At 41.9% G+C, this 20836-nt stretch overlaps 1 protein-coding gene across 3 annotated transcripts in view; it reads right to left on the minus strand.

The window, feature by feature from the left end:
* Positions 1 to 20836, minus strand: part of LOC133126249 (traf2 and NCK-interacting protein kinase-like) — a 134611-nt gene that overhangs the window by 74712 nt on the left and 39063 nt on the right. For all 3 annotated transcript variants that reach the window (XM_061238262.1, XM_061238263.1, XM_061238261.1), the window contains exons 3-4: positions 2279 to 2335; positions 1388 to 1513 (exon numbers count right to left, since the gene is read on the minus strand). In XM_061238262.1, coding sequence (XP_061094246.1) covers positions 1388 to 1513; positions 2279 to 2335 — 183 coding nt within the window. The remainder of the gene's footprint in view (positions 1 to 1387; positions 1514 to 2278; positions 2336 to 20836) is intronic.

Consider the following 20836-nt stretch of genomic DNA (forward strand, 5'->3'; position numbering starts at 1 on the left):
GGACCATAGCTAGGCCCCGGAGTCTGGAATCGAATCCAAGCCAGTGCCGACAGCGGCCACCAGCCCAGCAGGGCGATGCACAGCGAACCGGTCACCAGCAGGAAGCGGAAGCTAGTGCTGCTCAAACTTCTGTTTCAGTTGGTCTTCTAGAATATTACCCAATGGGCTTCTCTAGCGTCCTTGCATAGCAAAGTATAGAGTCCAAATTTTGTAACGTGACGCAAATGTGTGCCACTGTTAGAGGCACTAAATGTAAACGAGATGTAAATACCGTTCAACGAACAACTGCAAACAATGAAATTATCCTTTTCGCTCCAAGGTTACTCACTACAACCAGATTAGCCCAGGCTGCCACCTTGTGGACTGGTAGCGTATAGCCCCAAAAATGGCAACAAAAAAAGCCAGTAAACGTTAGTATGGTAGATAAGCAAAGAGCTTGCATATGGTCTGGGTCTACATTCACATTTGCGTTCTTTGCGTAGAGTATGTAACAGGCTTTAGCCTGTAGAGCACTATCCATGAGCTCATTGTGAGCCACCACATTGGCGGATACATTCTGGCTGCACGACCGTTGTCCCATGTCTTTCTCTCACTCGCTCGCTCCCATTCTTCCCCTCTCTCTACACTGTACTCTCCAAATAAAAGCTGAAAAAGGCCTAAAAATATCTCTTAAAAGATGAATTGGGCAAACCAAACTGAAAAGGAGAAAGTGGGTTTAAAAAATAATAAATAAGCAATCTACCGGTACTCTCAGTTACACAAAGGGAATTATCCTCCAGCAGACTGAATATTCTCTCTCACGGGTCTCCAAAGCCAGGACCGCCCGCCACCTTTCACTAGGGAGGTTGGGAATGGGAATTCTCATTGTTTCAAACCACTTCCTTTAACACTATTACAGCAGAGTACTGATTACACTGTAAATGTTCAGTGTTAACTCAACTCTAACAGAGTACATATACTCAAACACGGACTATACTCTGGCTTAAGTGATGTCAGTTTACTCTGTTCAGTGATGTCACCCATTCTTGCTCCAACAGCACTGATGTGATCTCAAATACCCATTCCATACTGGACAGCTGTGGTCCACAACTTATGCATGTAGCTGAACTGTACATTCATAAGCATAAACTGTAGCTGTAAACACCCACTAAAGCAAAGCCAATCTGATTTATGTGCTTGTACCATATTACGCTCAATAAGCTACCCTGAATCCAATTCAATACAATTCAATGAGAGAAAAAAATAAAAATAAAAAGATTTTAGCTAAATTTGTACATTTCCCCAAATTCATGGGCACATAAAAATAAAAATAAAAATAGCTTACTGGTAAAGGTACCTGACCCAAGTACAGACCCTGCAGGAGAAGAGATGTTGAAAAGGCACTCACCCAGAGCTGGTCATCGATTCCTGGCGGGTTTTTCTTGATAAAGGCGCCGTAGTACGTGGCAATGTTGCGGTGGTGCGAGTACTTCTTCAGCATGTTAATTTCCTGCTTAATCTCCTCCTCTTCATCCTGGAGTAAAAACAGGACATAACTAACTGGACAGCAGAGGGATTTGAGTGAACTACAGCAAAACATAACCACATAGCATACCACTATGGAGTTGAACCTATAACTTTAAGTAGCCTGGGTGCCTTTGGTTGTCCAACCAAGAAAAACTGGAAGCGAAATGAGTGTCCAGGCTTTTTCATTTATTTCCAGGAGAGGTGGGATGTCTGGAATTAACATTGAGCCCCTATTTAGCCCCATAGCTTACCCAACTATTCAATAGGCTACAAAACCTTGAGAGAGGTAAACCAAATGTTTAATTCCGGCTTATGCAGTCACACTGCAGCCTCGGCTTTAAAGTAGCTAGCGATGATAGCGGCAGCTACAGCACATGGGGTACAACTTCAATGAGTCTTAAACTTTAAAAAAATCCATGGCTGATTTATTTAGTAATGTAGCTAGCTGTTTTTTTAGCTAGGATGTTTTTATGCTAGCTTTACTACTAGCTAATGTTAAATTGAAAGAGTCTGTCATTGTAATTTGCACCCGTAATTTGCGATCGTGGAAAATGAAAAGGCTTTTTAGGAGGATCCACTGAATCCTGGAAGTTACCTTACTCAATAAGTAGGCTACCTTGCCTCCTGTATTAACCCTTTACAGTGCCGATCACCTGTTTCGTAATTTGGAACAGACAGAAATTTCAAGGGCACAATTTAATGCTCTCAACACTGAGGAAGATAGGACCCCTCCGCTCCATCCGAATCCATGCCAATGTCTAAACAGCCTCACCCCAGTGACGTCCATGACTTTGATGGCGGCAAGCTGTCCCGTCTTGACATGCCGGCCCTGCAGTGAGAAAGAAGAGCAATCAGTTATCAAAAGCATCCATCCACACCACAGAAAAACACAACAAATAAAGTGTAGTTCAACAAAGCTCCGCTTCCTGACACAGCAAAATATGTTGAGTATACCCAGCCCAGCACACACAAAATAATACAGTAAGCAAACAGGGGACCAATTGTTGTGGAATAAACATCACATCTGCAACAAGATATCACATCTGCATTTGTGTTTGTTTGTGTAACATGGACGAAAAAGCTCAGCTTCTGAGGTTAGAGAATAGAAGGAGGAAATGGAACCCACACAGAAGTTTAGAGGCCCACATATGCGGAAGTTGTTCTGTAGAAACACCATTAATCGGCAAGCTGCTTTGAAGCAAGAACTGCTGTTCTTGCAAATAGAACTCGATTTACGCAGAATAATGTACCACTCCAGGAGAACTTTGTCTAGTCATTGCCATGTGACTGATGCATCACCAGCCATCAAATTTTTCACCTTCCTTTTATACCTTTTTCAGCTTGGTCAAAAAAGAGAATTGTAAGTCATCCGGAGGATGTGTAAGCTTCCTGGTGAAATAGATGAATAAATTAAAAGAGGTTCCTGGAATGACTGAACAGGGCACAGAAGCCATTACGTGTCTGGCTGATGGTGCTAGTGTTTGGATGATGTGATACCACATGGAGTCAGCTGAGATTAGACTGGCTGGTCATCAGGGAGCAGGTGAAACAGACAATTTACGATTAATATGTACTAGAATGGCACAGCAATGGTGCAAGGATGTGACGCTGCCCTTATAGCCTCAGACAATAACTATCATTCTCCCAAAGAACCAGCAGAACACAGTAGTTTGGCTGCTTGGCCACACAAAACAGAAACAGCCACCTCGAGACCTCACTGCTATTACAAATAACAGAGCCCCACACACTGACTCCCTTCTCCCAACCCCATGCATCCACGCCAAGGTAGCTCAGATGAGGGACAGCCTCTCCCTAATGTAGGCGGTGCTAGTGGAGCTGAGAGAACAAGTGCAGGCCTACACCTGTAGCACTAGCGCCGAGTTCCTAAAAGATCAGTCAAATTAAAAACCAACTGAAGGCATCAGTACAGGAACTGAAAGGGGAAATTGAGCTCCTGTACCACTAAAAAGAGAACTAACAAGTGAGAAGTGAAATGAGGAGAGAGCTGGAAGGGCTCAGACAGGAGGTACATCAGAGAGACACTATAATAGAGACTAAGGAAGTGATCCTCACTCCTGCTCCTGAAGAGCCACAGGTTGTTGCGCTGGTTGTTGTTTTCCCCTCAATATCAGCAACCAATTCAGACCCAAGAAATCAGGTGAGGTAAGGTGAGATAATTTATCAATTAAAGCAGTTAATTATAGAGTTAAGTGCTGAGTAACAACAAAAGCCAGCACACCCTGCGGCTCTCCAGGACCAGGAGTGAGGATCACTGCTCTAAGGGCACAGATGAACTCTCGGCTTGTCCCCCTAAATCCCACACAGAGCGCCCTCAGAGTACACCCAGCCCCGATCCAAACAGCATCCAGATTGTTACAGAGAACACTCCACCATCTCTGCCAAGGACCTGGACCTCTACTACCATGTACACGGGTCAATGACATGACGTGCAAATTTCTGTGTCCGAGCGCATTATTTCCTTGTAAAATAATTAGATAAATTCATGACATATATCACGTCCTTCTATAAAACATATTTAGTCTGAATACATATTGAGTACATTCAAATAATTTTAGTACATTCAAATAATAGTTTTGGCATCTCAAACCCCCAAAATGTCAGGTGCCGCAACTGTCCGAGCAAAGGTACAGACTAAGAAAACTATTAAAAATAGTATTTTAATGATAATAATTTTTAAATAAAATGCTATGGCATGATTTTATGTTTGAAACCTTTCAAATAAACCAATTTTACAAGTACCAATAGTTTTAAAGCTATTGAGATAATTGGAAAACTTTTGTCCATTTGTATGTTCTCAAATGTCAGGGTGGCACAACTGTCAATATGGGGCTATTAGTTTGAAATGAAGAGGTAATAACAGTAAACAGGATATTGCATCATCAAGAGGACCCCAAGTGACAGTTATACCTGAGTGAAAAGGTTTGTAGATCTCTCTCAAATATTGATAAATATAGCCAGTTTTAAAACGTAGGTAGGCTGGCAACACTTTCCATGTCAGGTGGTACAACCAGTGTAAAACTAGGAAAATGTTATTTAATCACAAAACTCTTTATTACATTTTAAAATTATATGTATGAATTTGATAGCAATGGTAAAAGCTAATACAGGCGTCCAAGTAGAAGCCTGTTTAATTTGAAATTAGTTGCAAAAGTCAGGTGGCGCAACCAATAAGTCAGTTGGCGCAACCAATAAGTCAGGTGGCGCAACTGCCGGGAATCTCATTAAATGAAATAAATAATGTTATTAAAAGCTTAGATTATCTATTACATTACTAACAAATGTTTATTAGTTTTAAGTTAAAAGATATTTTACACTTTCAAACCTTGCAATTATTCAACATAGTTCCTGTCATTACTAATGTTGTCAGGTGGCACAACTGATAATCGTCAGGTGGTGCGACCAGGTAAAATATATATTTAAACCAATAAATAATAGGTTAACATGAACAAATGGTTGATAACTATGATGTGAATAGCTATTGTATTTAATGCATTCATTCGTATATTTTAGAAATTATTTTTCTGTCTTTAAATGTAAAATAGGATGCTAAAGATACCAAATACTGGGCTACTAGAATGCAATAGTCTTAACAACCACAACACAACACAACCACAAAAGAATAATGTGTTCGGCACTGCAGACACTCTAAAGGATACTTGCCAAAGTTTTACTTAAAATAAATAGTGGGAAAATATATTGACAAATATTTGGTTGCCCCACCTGACATTTTTTGGACGGTGAAGTTAAAAATACAGTTAAAAAAATTATTTAAACATTTTGAAATGTTATACAACAAGTGAGACTTGTTTAGACACATTGTTCCAGATTCAAAAATATGCATTACATCCATTTTGAACAAACTTAAAAAAAAAAAAACTTTTTAGAAGCTTTATTCGTCATTGACCCACACCTAAACAAGCACGCAGTAAGCCAGTTGGCCACGACAATGAATGATGTAGCACTATGCAGGCATTTACACTCGCAAGGGGATACAGAGGAGAGTGCCCAAGCGTCCAGCAGTGCTACCACACATCCATCAGGAGCCCATATGCTCACAGACATTCCGGGGGTTCCCATCCTCTGCCAGAACACCAGCTTACCGTCAACCTCCACCTGGACCAGATCACTGTCCACCTCCACCTGGACCAGATCACTGTCCACCACCACCAGGACCAGGTCACTGTCCACCACCACCAGGACCAGATCACTATCCACCTATACCAGGACCAGATCACTGTCCACCTCCACCGGACAAGATCACTGTCCACCTCCACTGGACAAGATCACTGTCCACCTCCACCGGGACCAGGTCACTGCCCACCTCCACCGGGACCAGGTCACTGTCCACCTGTATCTGGACCAGCCCACGCTACATCCCCAGCCAACATTCCCAGAGCACCCCTTTTGTATGAGGGCCCTGACCCACAGCAGCAGCACATCTATGCCCAACAACATGACACACTGGAGATTGGTGAATAAATACTATAAGTTCACTCCTATGCCCACAGAAACAACTGTGATTGTGTGGTCAACAAAAATGGAAAAGAACTCTTGCAGCTCTGTCGAAGTCTGGGTCTGTACATCATCAATGGTAGGTTATACGAGGACTCATTAGGAAGATGCACATTTTGCTCACCTCTTGGGAGTAGTACAGTAGGTTATATGATAACATATTTAGACCCTTTCTCCTTTTTCCCTATTAGAGCATTTCACTGTTAAGCCTCTAACCCCTCTGTCTGATCACAGTCAAATTACTGTGGTTCTCAAGAGGGCATAAACGAACAGCACTACACCCAAAAGGCCCAGTAAGCTGTCCAATACAAAAAAAAAAAAACATTGGCTCAAAAAAGCACAGTTCCGTAGAGCTCCAGAAATAAATGAGTGATTGACACTTTTGGACACCTTTCTTGACACCACCTACAGTGCCAGTCAAAAGACTGGACAAACCTTGCCCTTTTCTGCTTTTTCCGATTAATGGTTTATTGTCTCTGTTTGGAATCAAACGACTCACAGTTGGTCAAAGTGCAGATTTTGAGCATTTATTAAAGGATATTTTTATACATTTTTATGTCATTACTACATTTCACCATGTAGTAATGACAGCAGTTTTTATATATAGCATATGTATAGCACATATATGTGCAGCATATTATACATTTCATTGATTGAGACAAATTATCAAAATGTCAAATAAAATAGTCATGTTTTGTATTTGTTTGCATAACCTTTGCATGCCATGACTTCTGTGACCCATCAAGATCAACAGAGACAAGCAATACTAAAGCCTCTTTGCATTTGAATAGATCTCTATGGGAATATGGTAGTACTAGATTCAGCTGTAAAATACGCTGATAGAGTATGGAACAAATTTGTTGCTTTAGGTCATTAAGGTTCTGAGGTATGAAACCAACCTCAAACCAGCGTGCTGCCACTACATAAACGGTAGGCTAGATACTCTGAGGCTTGTTAAAATATTTCATTGAGTTCAACAGCAAAGTTTGATATCTTGGTTCAGGGTCAGAAAAACTCCAACACTATATTGAATCAACCAACCCAACTGAAACAAAGATATAACTGATTGGGAATCACACAGTTAACTGAAATCTGGCCATAAAAACACAGTAAACTGCAGCAAACTTTGCCACAGACAAAAACTGAGAACTACCTCGACGAGGTAAGGTACAGAAAGCACTACTTAGCCAATGAGACCGAAAGGCACCAGAAATCATGGCTGCCACAAGACAGAAGGTTGTGCCAACAACGGAAACAATGTAAAATTAAAATGGCGAAACAATTTCATGTTGTCATGTTCCTTTTTTCTTGCTGTTGTTCATCCAAAGAGCTATGGCAATACAAGTGTACTAATTTGTTATGAATAAAGCATATTGAATTGAATTGAACTGAATTTAATTGAATAGAATTGAGAGAGAAAAACAGACAGAGAGAGGCCCGGCATTAGTCACACTAACCCAGCGACAACTTCCTCCAGTATAAAGTGCAGCGTCACTATCACATGGAAACAGTGTGACAAGATAAGCCTGTGGTCACATTTACATTTACGTACCCGTCACAAACAAAGGACATTTGTGCCATTCCCGCATTTCAAATGCCACTCCATGCCACCACTTCCCATACCCTTTACCCGATTCCTGCAACACACAACGTCCTTGCTGTAATCTCCTTGCACACAAGAACAGGCTGGGATGGGGGAGGGATGAATCAATGCCTCTGCGCTAAAAGCACTCGGGAGTAATTGGACCTCCTCACTGACCCACAGTGCCAGCCTCACATCTCCAACACAAACTGCCTTCACACTGGCCACTGACAAGCACCAGGACTGTCACACTGCAGCAAGCAAACGCTTTAACACAATGGGGAGAGCGACAGATGATGCTTAGCCCCCCAAATTTCTTGCAGTGAATGAAGACCGATGAAGATGATGATCGACATGATTTGATAATAATCGTGTGATGATCAGTTGGGTGGAAGGTCAAGGATCAGGGTTTAAAGTCAGCACACTGGGTGATGCTCCAATGCTTCTACTGCCAATAAACTCAACAGCCCTGGAGACTCCTGTCAGCGTAAGTATTGGCAGCAACCCTGCCCCACCAGTCCACATCAGGTACTCATCACCAGCCCTGAAGCCCTGAAGGTGGAGAGCTGTGACTCCCTGGGTCATCGTGGCCATTGGAGAAGCCACGTATCACCAAAACGGCCAATGGATAGAGCACCTGCAGTTCCTTGGAAGATATACCTCCTTGTACAATTCGCAAAGGGGTGATTGGTGCTCTGGAACTCCTGTTCCCCAGCAACACCCATTCAGAAATGACCTCATCTTCGTTATGAATTCCTCTCAAAGCCCAGCAATAGGAGCAGAATCAACCCAATGGATAAGAGTTCCAGAAATCCATTATGCCACTAATGGCAGTGCACTGAGAGGAGATTAATTAAGATTAAGAGTCTCTGTGCAGCACATGATCCCGCCTTCCTTTGACCCCCATACAGAGAGTAGAACCACTCGTCAATAACATTTACAAGGGATACCACCAGACTTCAGATGCTTTTCTCCTGAAAAGAAGGTGCTTATTTTCTTCTATGGGAAGCATACAGATGGAAAGAAAAATGGAACTATAGAGGAAAATGGGGCATTCTAGTCTGTGAACAAACCTTTTTTTCAGCAATACACGTCTCAGAGGGAAAGGGAGGATGGAAAATCCTTGGCCATAAAGGACCGCAATTTGAATAACAGTGCTGTAGCCTATTGACTTAATGAACCAAAATGCCTTTAAAAGGTAAAAGGTAAAAGAGCCAATGTTACATCAGTTGATTGATGCCAGGATATCACACAATTTCACTCCCATTAGCATTACCATAATGCCTAATCAGACAGATAAACAGACCATGTCCTTTTTGCACTGGATGAAGCTTGCTGTACATCCCAGCCCTGTGCAACTGTGCAATTCAGCCTTACTGTAACTGCAGTATTAACCGACTAACTGCTGTGTTCAAAATTACAGTACAGTAACCACGGAGTCACAATTTACAGCTCTACCTGTCTGTTACTGTGCTCGTCTTCTACAATAACAGGTCATTTCTGAGCAGGGCTCCACAATAAGGCCTGCCCATTATACACTAATAACTAGGCTACGTTTGAGCCTACAGACAGTTGGTGCAAACAGCCACTGAAGCCAAAATACTGAAATATAGGCTAGCCTTTTTTGACAGGAATATTCAAATTATTTCCCATTCACCTCTTCAGCAACACTTTTTTTGAGGGATGACTTTTCATTTTATGTTCATTCCAGACAATTCTATATAAAGCTTCAGAGTTACACGTCTAAATAATGAAAACTATTGTGACAGCTGTATTGCTCAGCTCTGATAATTGGCTTAAATAGTCCAAAAGAATAATTTACAAAATTCGTTTAAACTCATCTTTGTATATAGTGGGTAGTCTTCTTCAAGTTTCAAATTATTTTTTAGGTTAGCCTGTTGTTTGGCCTATCTCTCACCCCCAGGTCATGCGCGAGCAACAAAGCAATTGATCATATCGGCAGAGAAGATCAGTCACAGGAGGCGAGTGACAGCAGAGGAGAAAAAAGAATGAAAACAAAATGAGTAAAGATAATGATATCAGCAACAACGGCAATAAAATGGATGATAACGACAGCGATGGCAGTAACTAATACCCTTTCGGGAGGAAGCGCACCCGGCGCTTGTTGATCTGGGGTTCGGCCATGCTGCCGCATCCAAAGCACATGTCATATGTCACTATATATGTCCGGGCAGGTTTCTGGGCAGCTTCAGTAGGTCAAGTGGACATATAGTAAGGTCCAGAATTATTAGCACCCTTGATATCCATAAATAAATAAATAAATAAAAGGTTTTTGACATAAGCTTTAATCCAACATTCATAAAGTAGTGAATCAACTAAATAAAACATGCTTTCCATAAAAACTGTTTAGACCATTATTGACACCCATTGTTTGTGCAAACCCTGGCAAAATGACAGTCATGAGTCACTCCCTATAATTTATGATAAGAATAGAGGATAGAGGATGGCTTTTTGATCATTCCCCCATGCAGAACTTTTCAGAATCATTGATATCCTTGGGTTTATACTTATGGACCCCGTCTTCCGCCCTCAGGTCTTTGATGGAATTTAAGGAGACGGAGCCAGCCATTGCAGAGCATGGATGTTATTTTCACTAAACCATTCATGTGTGGTGTTTGCTATATATTTGGAGTCATTGTCCGGCAGGAATATCAACCTATGACCAAGCCTCCGCTTCCTAGTAGAGACAACCAGATTTTCTGCCAAAATTGTGTGGTACTTTGCTGAATTCATAATTCATACCATAATTAGTGCCGTTGGACTTTACTGAGCTTGTCCGGTGTGGAACCTATTAACATTATTTTTTTTTTTAAGGGCAATGACGCATTTGACCCAGGTCTGAAGACAATGGGGTTAAAATGAGGGTCCAGCAGGGGCCCCTCGCTGAAAATAAACTCCAGTCTCAGAGGAGGTAGCATTCACCCCCGTGCTCCAGCCAGAGATGACCCACAGAATTCAAGTTGGCACACTGCCAAATTTCATTTTCAAGGATCATTTGTAACAGATGGGCCGCATGTAATTATTATACCTGTCCAGGGACAGCAGTGGGAAATTAACTTCAAGCTAAATCTGGTGCAATATATCAGAATTTGATGGTAAAAAAGGCACAGTGTCCCTGACAATGAAATTACATAAACTGAAGTTCAGAAGAGGAGAACAGGCAGAGGAGGGAAGCATGAAGAAAGAAAAAAACATTCTTCCAAACAACAAGAGACAATATTTTCCATAGAACAAACGCAAAAAAAAATACATAAGCCGTGTTTTCATTCTGCCAAGAGCAAAAGCAGAGCAGAGCATTATAATAGTTATGTTAGAATATGAAAAATACCATGATACAATAAGTTGGCCGTGTTGCCCAGTTGTACATGCATTTGTGGGCAAGAAAGTGACAGAAAAAGGAAAAAAAAACACACAGAAATAGCCATTCCCAGTCACGCACAGTAATGAGAGAATTTGACAGCCAGCAGGAAAGAGGAAAGATGAGTGACAGACAGTAACAGACGACAGACAATCTGCTTTAATAAGACGTTGAAAGACTGACAAGAAGATGAATCAATCGACGATGTAATGGGCTCCATACCACAACAGAGGGGTTTGGCGCATTAAAATGAAGATGAATGAATCCACGTTTTAACAGGTCTGTACGGGCGAGCGTGGTGTGCCTGCCCCTCTGTGCCGTAACACTCTCCGGCACTGACATACGTCAGGAAATCTGTCACTGCACACAGCGCTCATACGCTCACCTACGCTCATTACGAAGCGTATTCATTAAAGCACACCCGAAAGAGGGACCATATCTCTCCTGTACATGCCTTTCTCCGTTCAGGATCGAGTTTAAGGCACTTTTATTTGTTTTAAAGCCGTAAACGTTCTGGCCCCTCCCTACATCTCTGACCTCCGTTTCCAAAACTCCACTCCAGATCGCTCGGATCCTCTTCACAACTACTCCTGTCAGTTCCACCACTGCGGCTTAAACGGAAAGGAGACTTTTCAGTGGCTTCCCCGAAGCTCTGCCACTCCGTGCTAGAACAGCCTCCACTATTCCAACATTTAAATCCCATCTAAAGACCCGTCTCTTTGACTAAGTTGTCGTGTCCTTGTCTTTTGCCTCGGTTTTTGTACAATCTTATTTTTTACTTTTACTTCGTACAGTACCTTGGTCAACTTCTGGTTATTTTTAAAGGTGCTTTGTAAATAAATTTGATTTGATTTGTTTTGAAAGGAGGGGGACATGTTTCGTTAGCAGGCTGAGTAGGCCCTCACATCGCCTCCGGGTCCTCCAGCGGCCAGGTGAGTCTGAACAGCCCCAGGGCACCCTGTACTGCTACCACCTGCGTTTGACCGAGCTGGGAGCAACGAAATACATGCCTACAGACAAGACCTGGGTCAAACACGTAATTGCTTTCTTTTCAAAAACATTTCTGTGCTCGACTGATCTTGCCAAGTGCAACTGAGCCAACCAAGAGGACCAGGGTTTGCAACCATTGAGATATTCTTGGGTCCCAATACACCAGACAAGCTGAGCGTTGAAGAGTATTTGAGTACGAAACAATACAATTTTTCACACAGGCCTGGCACATAGACACATACATAAAACCGGACATAGAGGCTTAAACAGGCGGACTGGCTATTTGATCTCGCATTCATCCACTTATCCAGACACCACCACCACCCACTTGGAATCCCATTTAGTGCCACACGGAGATCTTGGTCAAATAATTCACAGCTTATTATCCCTGTAATCATATGACCAGGCTAGTCTGGCAGGTGTGAATACGTCTGCATACAAGATTAAATACTTGGAGGGAAGGAGGGTGGGAAGGAGATGGGTGCAAGAAAAAAAGAAAAACACTTCCTGGCCCTCTGTAACCTAGCAACCGAGATGGCAGGGCTGTGTGCTGGAACAGGCGGAGAGGTGAAACGGTGTGTGAGCACTTTATTAGTAATATATTAGACTTATTTTTTATTAGACTTATTACGTCTTCTGCTGCTGCAGCCTATCCACTAAGAGGTTTGATGTGTTGTGTCTTCAGAGATGTTCTTCTGCAAAATGCTGTTGTAATGAGTTGTTATTTATATTACTGTCACCTTCCTGTCTTCATATTTCTGTCCACAGAACTGCTGCTCACTGGGTGTTTTTTTTTTTTCACACCATTCTCTGCAAACTCTAGAGACTGTTGTGCGTGGAAATCCCAGGAGATCAGCAGTTTCTGAGATCATTCCACTGTCCAAGTCACTTTGATCACATTTCTTCACTTGTTAATATTTGCATTAATAAGGTCTACCCAATAAAGTGATCACTGAGTGTATCCACATTCACACAAGTAAATGCAAACACACACATACATATACCTGTATACAGTACTACACTGGTCAAACTCTTGATCAGTATCAAAATTATCATTTCATTCTTGAAATATATGATGGCATAAGATATACATTTCAATTATTGGGTTACAATTTCTAAAATTAATTCTTCACAGAATATAATCGGGCCAAAGCTATTTTAAGGAACCTGAAGGCTAGTGCTGGTGTCAACAGGGTGACCAGAATTATTAAACAGTCCAAATGCAGGACAAAGCGGATGTCAGTCAAATCAGAACACAAATCAAGAGAAGGCCAAAGAGGCACTATATTAGCTCAATACAATCCTTGTAGCACAAACATTCATCACTCCAGCCCTCAGCTCCCACAGGAGAGACACCCATCGGGCATGGAGCCGATCGGATACGGACAGAAAATTCAAACGCCCGACTCGTGCCAGCCATTCGGGGTAATGCGTTCCCACAGCAACCCCCCACACACCTCCACCTCCGGGGCAGTTTAATGAAGTGGGCTGTGGCACGTCCGACACCTGGGGGGGAGAAGGAGCATCTTATTGTTGTTTTTCAGCAAGTTACAGCAGGTCGGTCTGACAGGTTGGGCACCGCTGAGACTTTCTTTGAACACGGCAGCGAGGCTGAGATTCTACACGGTATGCAGTGCAGTCCGTAAGTATTTGGACAGTTTTTGTTGTTTTGGTTGCTCCGTACTCCAGCAAACAATCAGTATGTTGTTAAAGGGCAGATTTTCAGCTTTACTTTCATGGTTATATCCATATTTGGTTAACCGTGTATGAATTACAGCCCTTTTTATACACAGCCTTTTTTACATCACTGTACAAATATTTACCAACTGCACTGTGCCTAGTAAACTGTTTGTTACAGGGTTTATGTACTGTATATAATAAGCATTCTGTTACAGTACCATGTTCTCTTCCAGAAAGTGAAAACAGTACTACAGCGAATCGAAACGGAAACTGCAATTTACACAAAGCACATCGCTTCGGTTTGCAGGTTGCACATCCTGTGGTGTCTTTTTTTTAAAATGCAATTTGTTTTATTATAGTACATTTCAAATGTGTAGAGGGGTGGGCATTGCAAAGCCATGTAAACAAATACAGCAACATTTATAATACAGCAGCAGTACCAAATTGATACTGTTCAGTTTAACCTTCTAATAAAAGCACAATAACTGTATGTGTCATGACAGTTAAAGCACAGCTGTGGATATAGCCATTGCGTCATTTCTCAAAATTGAATGGAATTAAATGGATCTAAATGGCATACTGAAGGGCCTACTGAATTACTTTAAATACACAGGCAGGGCTTTCTTCTCATATTACATACAAGTAGACAGAAAATGAATTATACCAAATAAATAAATGTAACAGCAACATTAATACAAGAGAAGAGTATGTAGAGATATTGCTCTCCTCTAACCTGTACATTGGGACCCTCTCTTTCGAACTCCCTCCCCCTCCTATGATCATACCACAATTATTATTAAGTCATTATTAATCTTAACTGAGGACTGCTGTGCAATTGCAACAGTGTTTACTGTACAATAGTAGACACTGTTGCAACTGCACAGCAAAAGTCTACCATACAGCCATTCCCATGATGCACCCCTCTAAGGCCATTTTCATTTGTCAACTGACTTTCAACATTAAATTAAATTAATTCAAATGAAAATCAAGTAAACGCAATCACTGTAAGATAAACAGCACAGCCAATGCTTAACAGTAAATTAAATATGAATGATGCAGGCCAATACAGTGCAAAACTGAACAGTTGTCTGCCATAGCAGAAAGCATACACAAGATCACAAATGGTCAGCAGAGCAGACAAGCTCTGCCTATATCAGATGTGAATGCGACCAACAGCAGGATTTGATGCGGTCTTGTTTCATGAAAGATGCAGGGTGCCTTTAGTGTAAATAGACAGTAGGTGAGGCAGAGGTGGTATACATTCTATTGGGTGCAGACCTGGGTCAAATGCATAATTGTTTTGGATTATTAACATTCCTCTGTGCCTGCTTGATCTTGTCTTGTGCAATTGAGCCAAACCAGGACCAGAAGACCAGGCGTCGCATTTATTATTATAATATTTTAATCAAAAACAATGATGTATTAGATCCAGGTCTGGTTGGGTGCAGAAAGTGAACTTGCTCCAGTCACTTCGCCGGTAAAGGTGAGGCAGCCCTGCTTCGAGCCTCTATTCCAGTAATGCCTGGTGTTAAATGGCGTTAAACATTCAAAAACTGTCACGGCAAGTGTTACATTTAATGCTACAGTTAAATGTTTCCGGTTTTTAAGTCATTGCATTGTGATAGCCCCCACCCCCACCTCTCAGATCCCTTGGAATCCCCCGCTCACTGAGGTCCAACAGCCATGGCCTTTTATCAGCACCCAGAACTCCATTCAGTACTGTGGGTGATTTTTGCTCCATTGCACCACGCCTTTGGAACAGTCAATCACCTATGTCTGGCACTGTCATTTCTGGTATTCAAAGCCAGGCTTTGAACCCATTTTTATCAGTGTTCCTATCCTAATTTACTGACTGCATGACACAGATTATTGTCTTCCTGCCTGTATTTATTAATGCACGGCGTTACTGTAGTCCAGTGATTTCATGCACTGTTTTGTACTTTGATTGTTTTATTGTAACCGTCCATAAAGCACTTTGAGATCGTCTCTGTATGATAAAAAGCACTATATAAATAAAATTCTTTTTTATTATTAGTATTAGTTACTCAGCTCAGGCGCCATTTGCAAAGCATTTTACACACACATTATGACACAGTACACAGTACACGATAAAGTGCAAGCAGGTGTAGCACCACAGAGGCTCAAAGCTAATCTCACTGCAGTGGCTAAGGATTGGCACAGACAGACATATCCTATTATTGAAAAATTATAAAAGCATAATAACATTACGAGACCATCTTCCTCCTAAGATCCTGTGCTGGCCTTGATTTAACTAGATCCAGACATACATTGGACATTATTTTCCATAGTTTCACATAGATCAGTGGTCCACACTCCTGGTCATTGAGAGCCACAGGGTGTGCTGCCTTTTGTTGTCACTCAGCACTTAATTGATCAATTAAAGCAGTTAATTAGACAGTTAACTCACCTCACCTGGTTTCTTGGGTCTGAATTGGTTGCTGATATTAATTTAAAGAAAAAAGCCAGCATACCCTGCACCTCTCCAGGACCACTAACATGGATGGACCAAATAGGTAAATAAACCTGTGACCCAGCACCACACAATATTATAAGATACGTTTCCACTACATAATAAAACAGAAACTGATATTTCACATTGCCCCTTTATGGTGAAGAAGCTTCCTTAAGCTGAAAATACACAAAAGGTATTATATTATTATTAAAGGTATTATAAATGAATAAGTGCAATAAAAAATGACTCCATGCTGCATGCACTACTAGTAGCACAACAGGCGAATAAATCAAACGAACGCATGCTCTTGTGCTACCTGCAGGGACGGCACCCTGGGCCCTCCGACAGCCGCTGAAACCTAAAGGTCACGCCGTGTAGTCTCAGTTTGGCAGCGATAGCAGCAGTTATTACCGCCGAAACCTAACCTTTTTTTCTGTGGGGAAATGTAATACAAAATAATAACTCTAAAATGAAAACATCCATTATTGCCAGACTTCAAAGAAACATGGTATGTGCACGGACTATTTCAGCTATATTTAACCTTCATATTATGGTATGGGTCTATTTTCGATGTCACATTCCATGTTGAACATGAAAAAAAAAAAAAAAAAAAAAAAGTTGACCTTTTTGTACTCTTGATAATGTGCGATTAATTTGGTGAGATTAAACAGTAAAAATGGAATACATGTAATGCTACGTTTTCAAAAGTCCTGTACAAACTTTGCAATCAAAGGTGTTGTGTGGGGATAGCTTTACCCTCTGTAGCTGTATAAAATGCAAGAACATATCCAACAATTTTTATTTTTATGTCAGATTTGTTTGTGGATGATTCCCATACAGGTATCAAACTTTCACTTGCCTCAGGCAGTAAAATGGGATGTTTCTCGCATATTTTTCATATTGAATAAAAGGCTACTCATTTTGGAGACAATAAAGTGTCAAAATGTTTCTATTACCACAATTTTGTGTTAATTCAAACTGTCAGGGTGAATTTGACCCCAAACATAAAAGCAGTCATAAAATCTTTACATAATATTAATTAATTCATTCATTCATTATCCTAACCCGCTTATCCTGAACAGGGTCGCAGGGGGGCTGGAGACTATCCCAGCATACATTGGGCGAAAGGCTGGAATACACCCTGGACAGGTCGCCAGTCCATCGCAGGGCACACACGCCATTCACCCACACACTCATACCTACGGGCAATTTAGACTCTCCAATCAGCCTAACCTGCATGTCTTTGGACTGTGGGAGGAAACCGGAGTACCCGGAGGAAACCCACGCAAACACGGGGAGAACATGCAAACTCCACACAGAGAGGTCCCGGCTGATGGGGATTCGAACCCAGTACCTCCTTGCTGTGAGGCGGCAGTGCTAGCCACTGCATCATCCGTGCCGCCCTTTATATAATATAAGGGTTAATGGGGAAGGTTGGTTGATTATGATATCTGGGCGGCACTGTGGTGCAGTGGCTGGGGAAGTGTCCCAGCCCCCAGGCGGTCACAGGTTCGAACCCCGAGCTGGAGCACAGCGGTGCACAGTGGTCATGTGCCCGATCAATGCACTGTGGCCAGGCCACTAAATTAAATCAGCTGGATAATCAGAGATCATGAAAACTGTTAAGCTGAAATGGAATTTAAAGCAGCACTAGCTTCCATGATGTGATGTATACATACATCCTCTTTCGGTGGAAGGGGCGGTGAGTCAATTTGACCGATGTCAAATGAGGATGTGTGCCACAATGTGAAAACGATATTGATTGGAGGGGAACAGAAATGGATGTTTTTCACGAAGTGGATGGAAAACAACAGTGTAAAAATACACAAGCATTACAATTGTATAATTACCTATTGTACCATTAAATATGGACTAAATTGAGAAAAAATTTTTTTTTGATTTCAGCTTGTCTTTAAGGTGACAAGGATGAAGCGTTAACTCACAAATTACATAAAAAAAGTACTTGGCAGTGACGGTCTGTAGTTTGAAGAGGAAATGAATGAAGCAGCAGCAGCCCAAGCAAAAATTCAAGAAAGTTGAGTCCACAATACTCCTTAATGTATTTTTGCACACCTAAGTGAGAGCCTCGTTTTCAGAGGCTGCTAGTGAAATGACAAGGTAAGATAGCATCGCAATTTCAACCACCTGAAAGCTTTTTGATACCTTTTGGGGGTGAGAAATACAGATGAGGCTTCCCACTGCAAAAATCATGTTTATATTTAACAGCATGACAAGCTCCTGATGATGGAGGGGTGGCGTGATCCGAGGCGAACGAGGGAACGCAGCGGACATGATTATGAAAAGATGTCGGGAGAGAAACCGCTGAGTCACACTGAGATAGCAGCGGGACACCTTAACCCGCCTGTATTATAGGCCTACATAGTCATTTCCATGTAGATATTGGTGTGAGAATTTCTTTGTTATTTAGGGAGCATACAATTAATAATTTGAAAAATGTTTCAAAGGCCTGTTCTATAGATGAATTTGAACATTTGAAACTATTTGATGTATAAGCATGCAATGTCCCCAGATACTGGCTCTGTGACACAAGAGTTCTACGTGTTCTGGAGTTGGGATAATTTTAGGAATAACGTATACATTTTCAAAAAGAGTGCAGGGAGAATAAGACTGAGATAAGGCATCCCCAATGGACCACACTGTATCCCAGAGCAATACCTTTTCATTAGAGAGAAAAACCTGAGTCCATACAGGCGGTGGTGCGACTATTTCACCGCTCATTACTCCAATTCATCATATTAAAAAAATACAGTGAACTGGGCCAGAAACGCAGCCTCTTAATTTCACAGTTTCAGCATAAAAAGAAAAGAAAACCCACAGCACTCGGTATTCTCACATTCAACTCGCAACATTTCAGAAGACAAACTGGCACATTCAAACCGAGGGCAGACCATACAGACGTTCGCAAGGCTCACACTCACACTCGATTTTCTTGTTTTTCTTGTTTTCCTTTTTAGTCTTCTCTGAAAGTGCACAGCAGCCACCGGAAGAGGGGGTGGGGGGTGGTGTTCGCGTCACACAAACCCAGAACCGGAGTCATTGTGTACAGGACCCGATGATTAGACCACTGCTATGCACGCTCAGTCGGCTGCAAGATACGCAGGACCTGGCTGATGCCATCTCCAGGCGAACGCGGTAGGATCTCACCGGATCTGCAGCGTCCGCTGAAATGAGTTTTTTTTAAATAGAAATATGAACAGAAGCATTTCTCAGTTTTTGCCATGTTCCGTTTCTTGAAAGATCACAAGGGAAATGTCAGACGGCATTAATATGACCTTTTTTGTGCTAAGACACAGTAAAGACATGAATCGACTGGAATCTTCTGCTACAAGAGGTTAAATTACAATATGGCAAAGGCTCAGACATTTCACACGACTAAATACAGTAGCCGTGCGTTCAATTCGGACTCAATTTTGTTCAGAATCACAAAAAATGCTGACCACAACCCTGTAGGGGTGAGATGACATGATGCGTAAACAGAATATCTAAATAAATAAATGTATTCTTTATCTATCTGTATCTATTTGAGTTTCACAGCGGACACAGGTTCATAACGCCTTTTTGAAACTCTTAAAACTGTAACAGCATTATTTCTAATGGTGACCCGAAAATACAGGCGATTGTTGTTTGTGCATGTGTGATCCACTGGCAGCTGTGTGGGACGTAAGCTCCTTGAAGTACTCTTGTTTTTTCCTGTAACACAAAATGGGTTCCAGAATAAGGGGCGAGTTTCCTGGGCGCCCGGTCACTGGTTTTTGCGAGCGGGCAGCAGGTAGTGAGCCATCTGTTCCTGTAACCTGTTGGGACAGCAGTGCAGGATGACACAGGGCCAGAAGAGTCTCCTCGTTTGCATTCCCACCAGATTCTGTTCCCCCAGTCTCTCAGAGAGAGATTGATGTACACAGACCGGAAGTGGTCACTGCTTCAGGGAACGAGCCCAAACAGGCCACAGCACACGCACGCGCAGGAACACACGCACGCACGCCAGGCACGCACAGGCACGCACAGGCACGCACGTCTATGTTATAAAGAGGGGACTGTCACTCTAGACCAGCCAAGAGGGGACTATAATTTCTGTACACAAAACGGTAATTGAAAATTTTGGTTTAACCTCAATATTCATTCTGTTTATTGGTATTTAACTTTTAATATCTTTTTTTTTTTTTTTTTTTTTTTTTTTTTTAAACCAAGAACCAAGAGGGGATGTGAACGATGTCAAGAGACTACAGGAGGCTGGCACACACAAAACACACACATGTATGCATACTCTCACACTCACACGAACGTACAAAATTACACATACACATGCACAAACTACAGAGCAGCAACAAGTACAAAAAAGATTTGCAGTGAAAAGCAAAAGCAAGTTTGGATAAAGGGCAGAACTGATGCTTCAGACTTCAGCAGCTCTATAGAAAATGAAAGCAGCAAATTACACCGTCATGGTCTAGTAATGGTGTTCAGAGCAAGACAGGAGCCTCCAAATAAGCAAAACAGCTCATGTAGTGAGATCCTGGATTAAGGAAGAAAAACATCACTATAGTAACCCATAGGCGGGTTTGCACGGTGGCGTAGCAGTTAGCCTCGCAAGAAGGAGGTTCTGGGTTCAAATCCCAGCCGGCCAGACCCTCTCTGCATGGAGTTTGCATGTTCTCTCCGTGTTTGCCTGGTACTC

Source organism: Conger conger, chromosome 4 (assembly GCF_963514075.1).
Source record: "Conger conger chromosome 4, fConCon1.1, whole genome shotgun sequence".
NCBI classification, from domain to species: domain Eukaryota; kingdom Metazoa; phylum Chordata; class Actinopteri; order Anguilliformes; family Congridae; genus Conger; species Conger conger.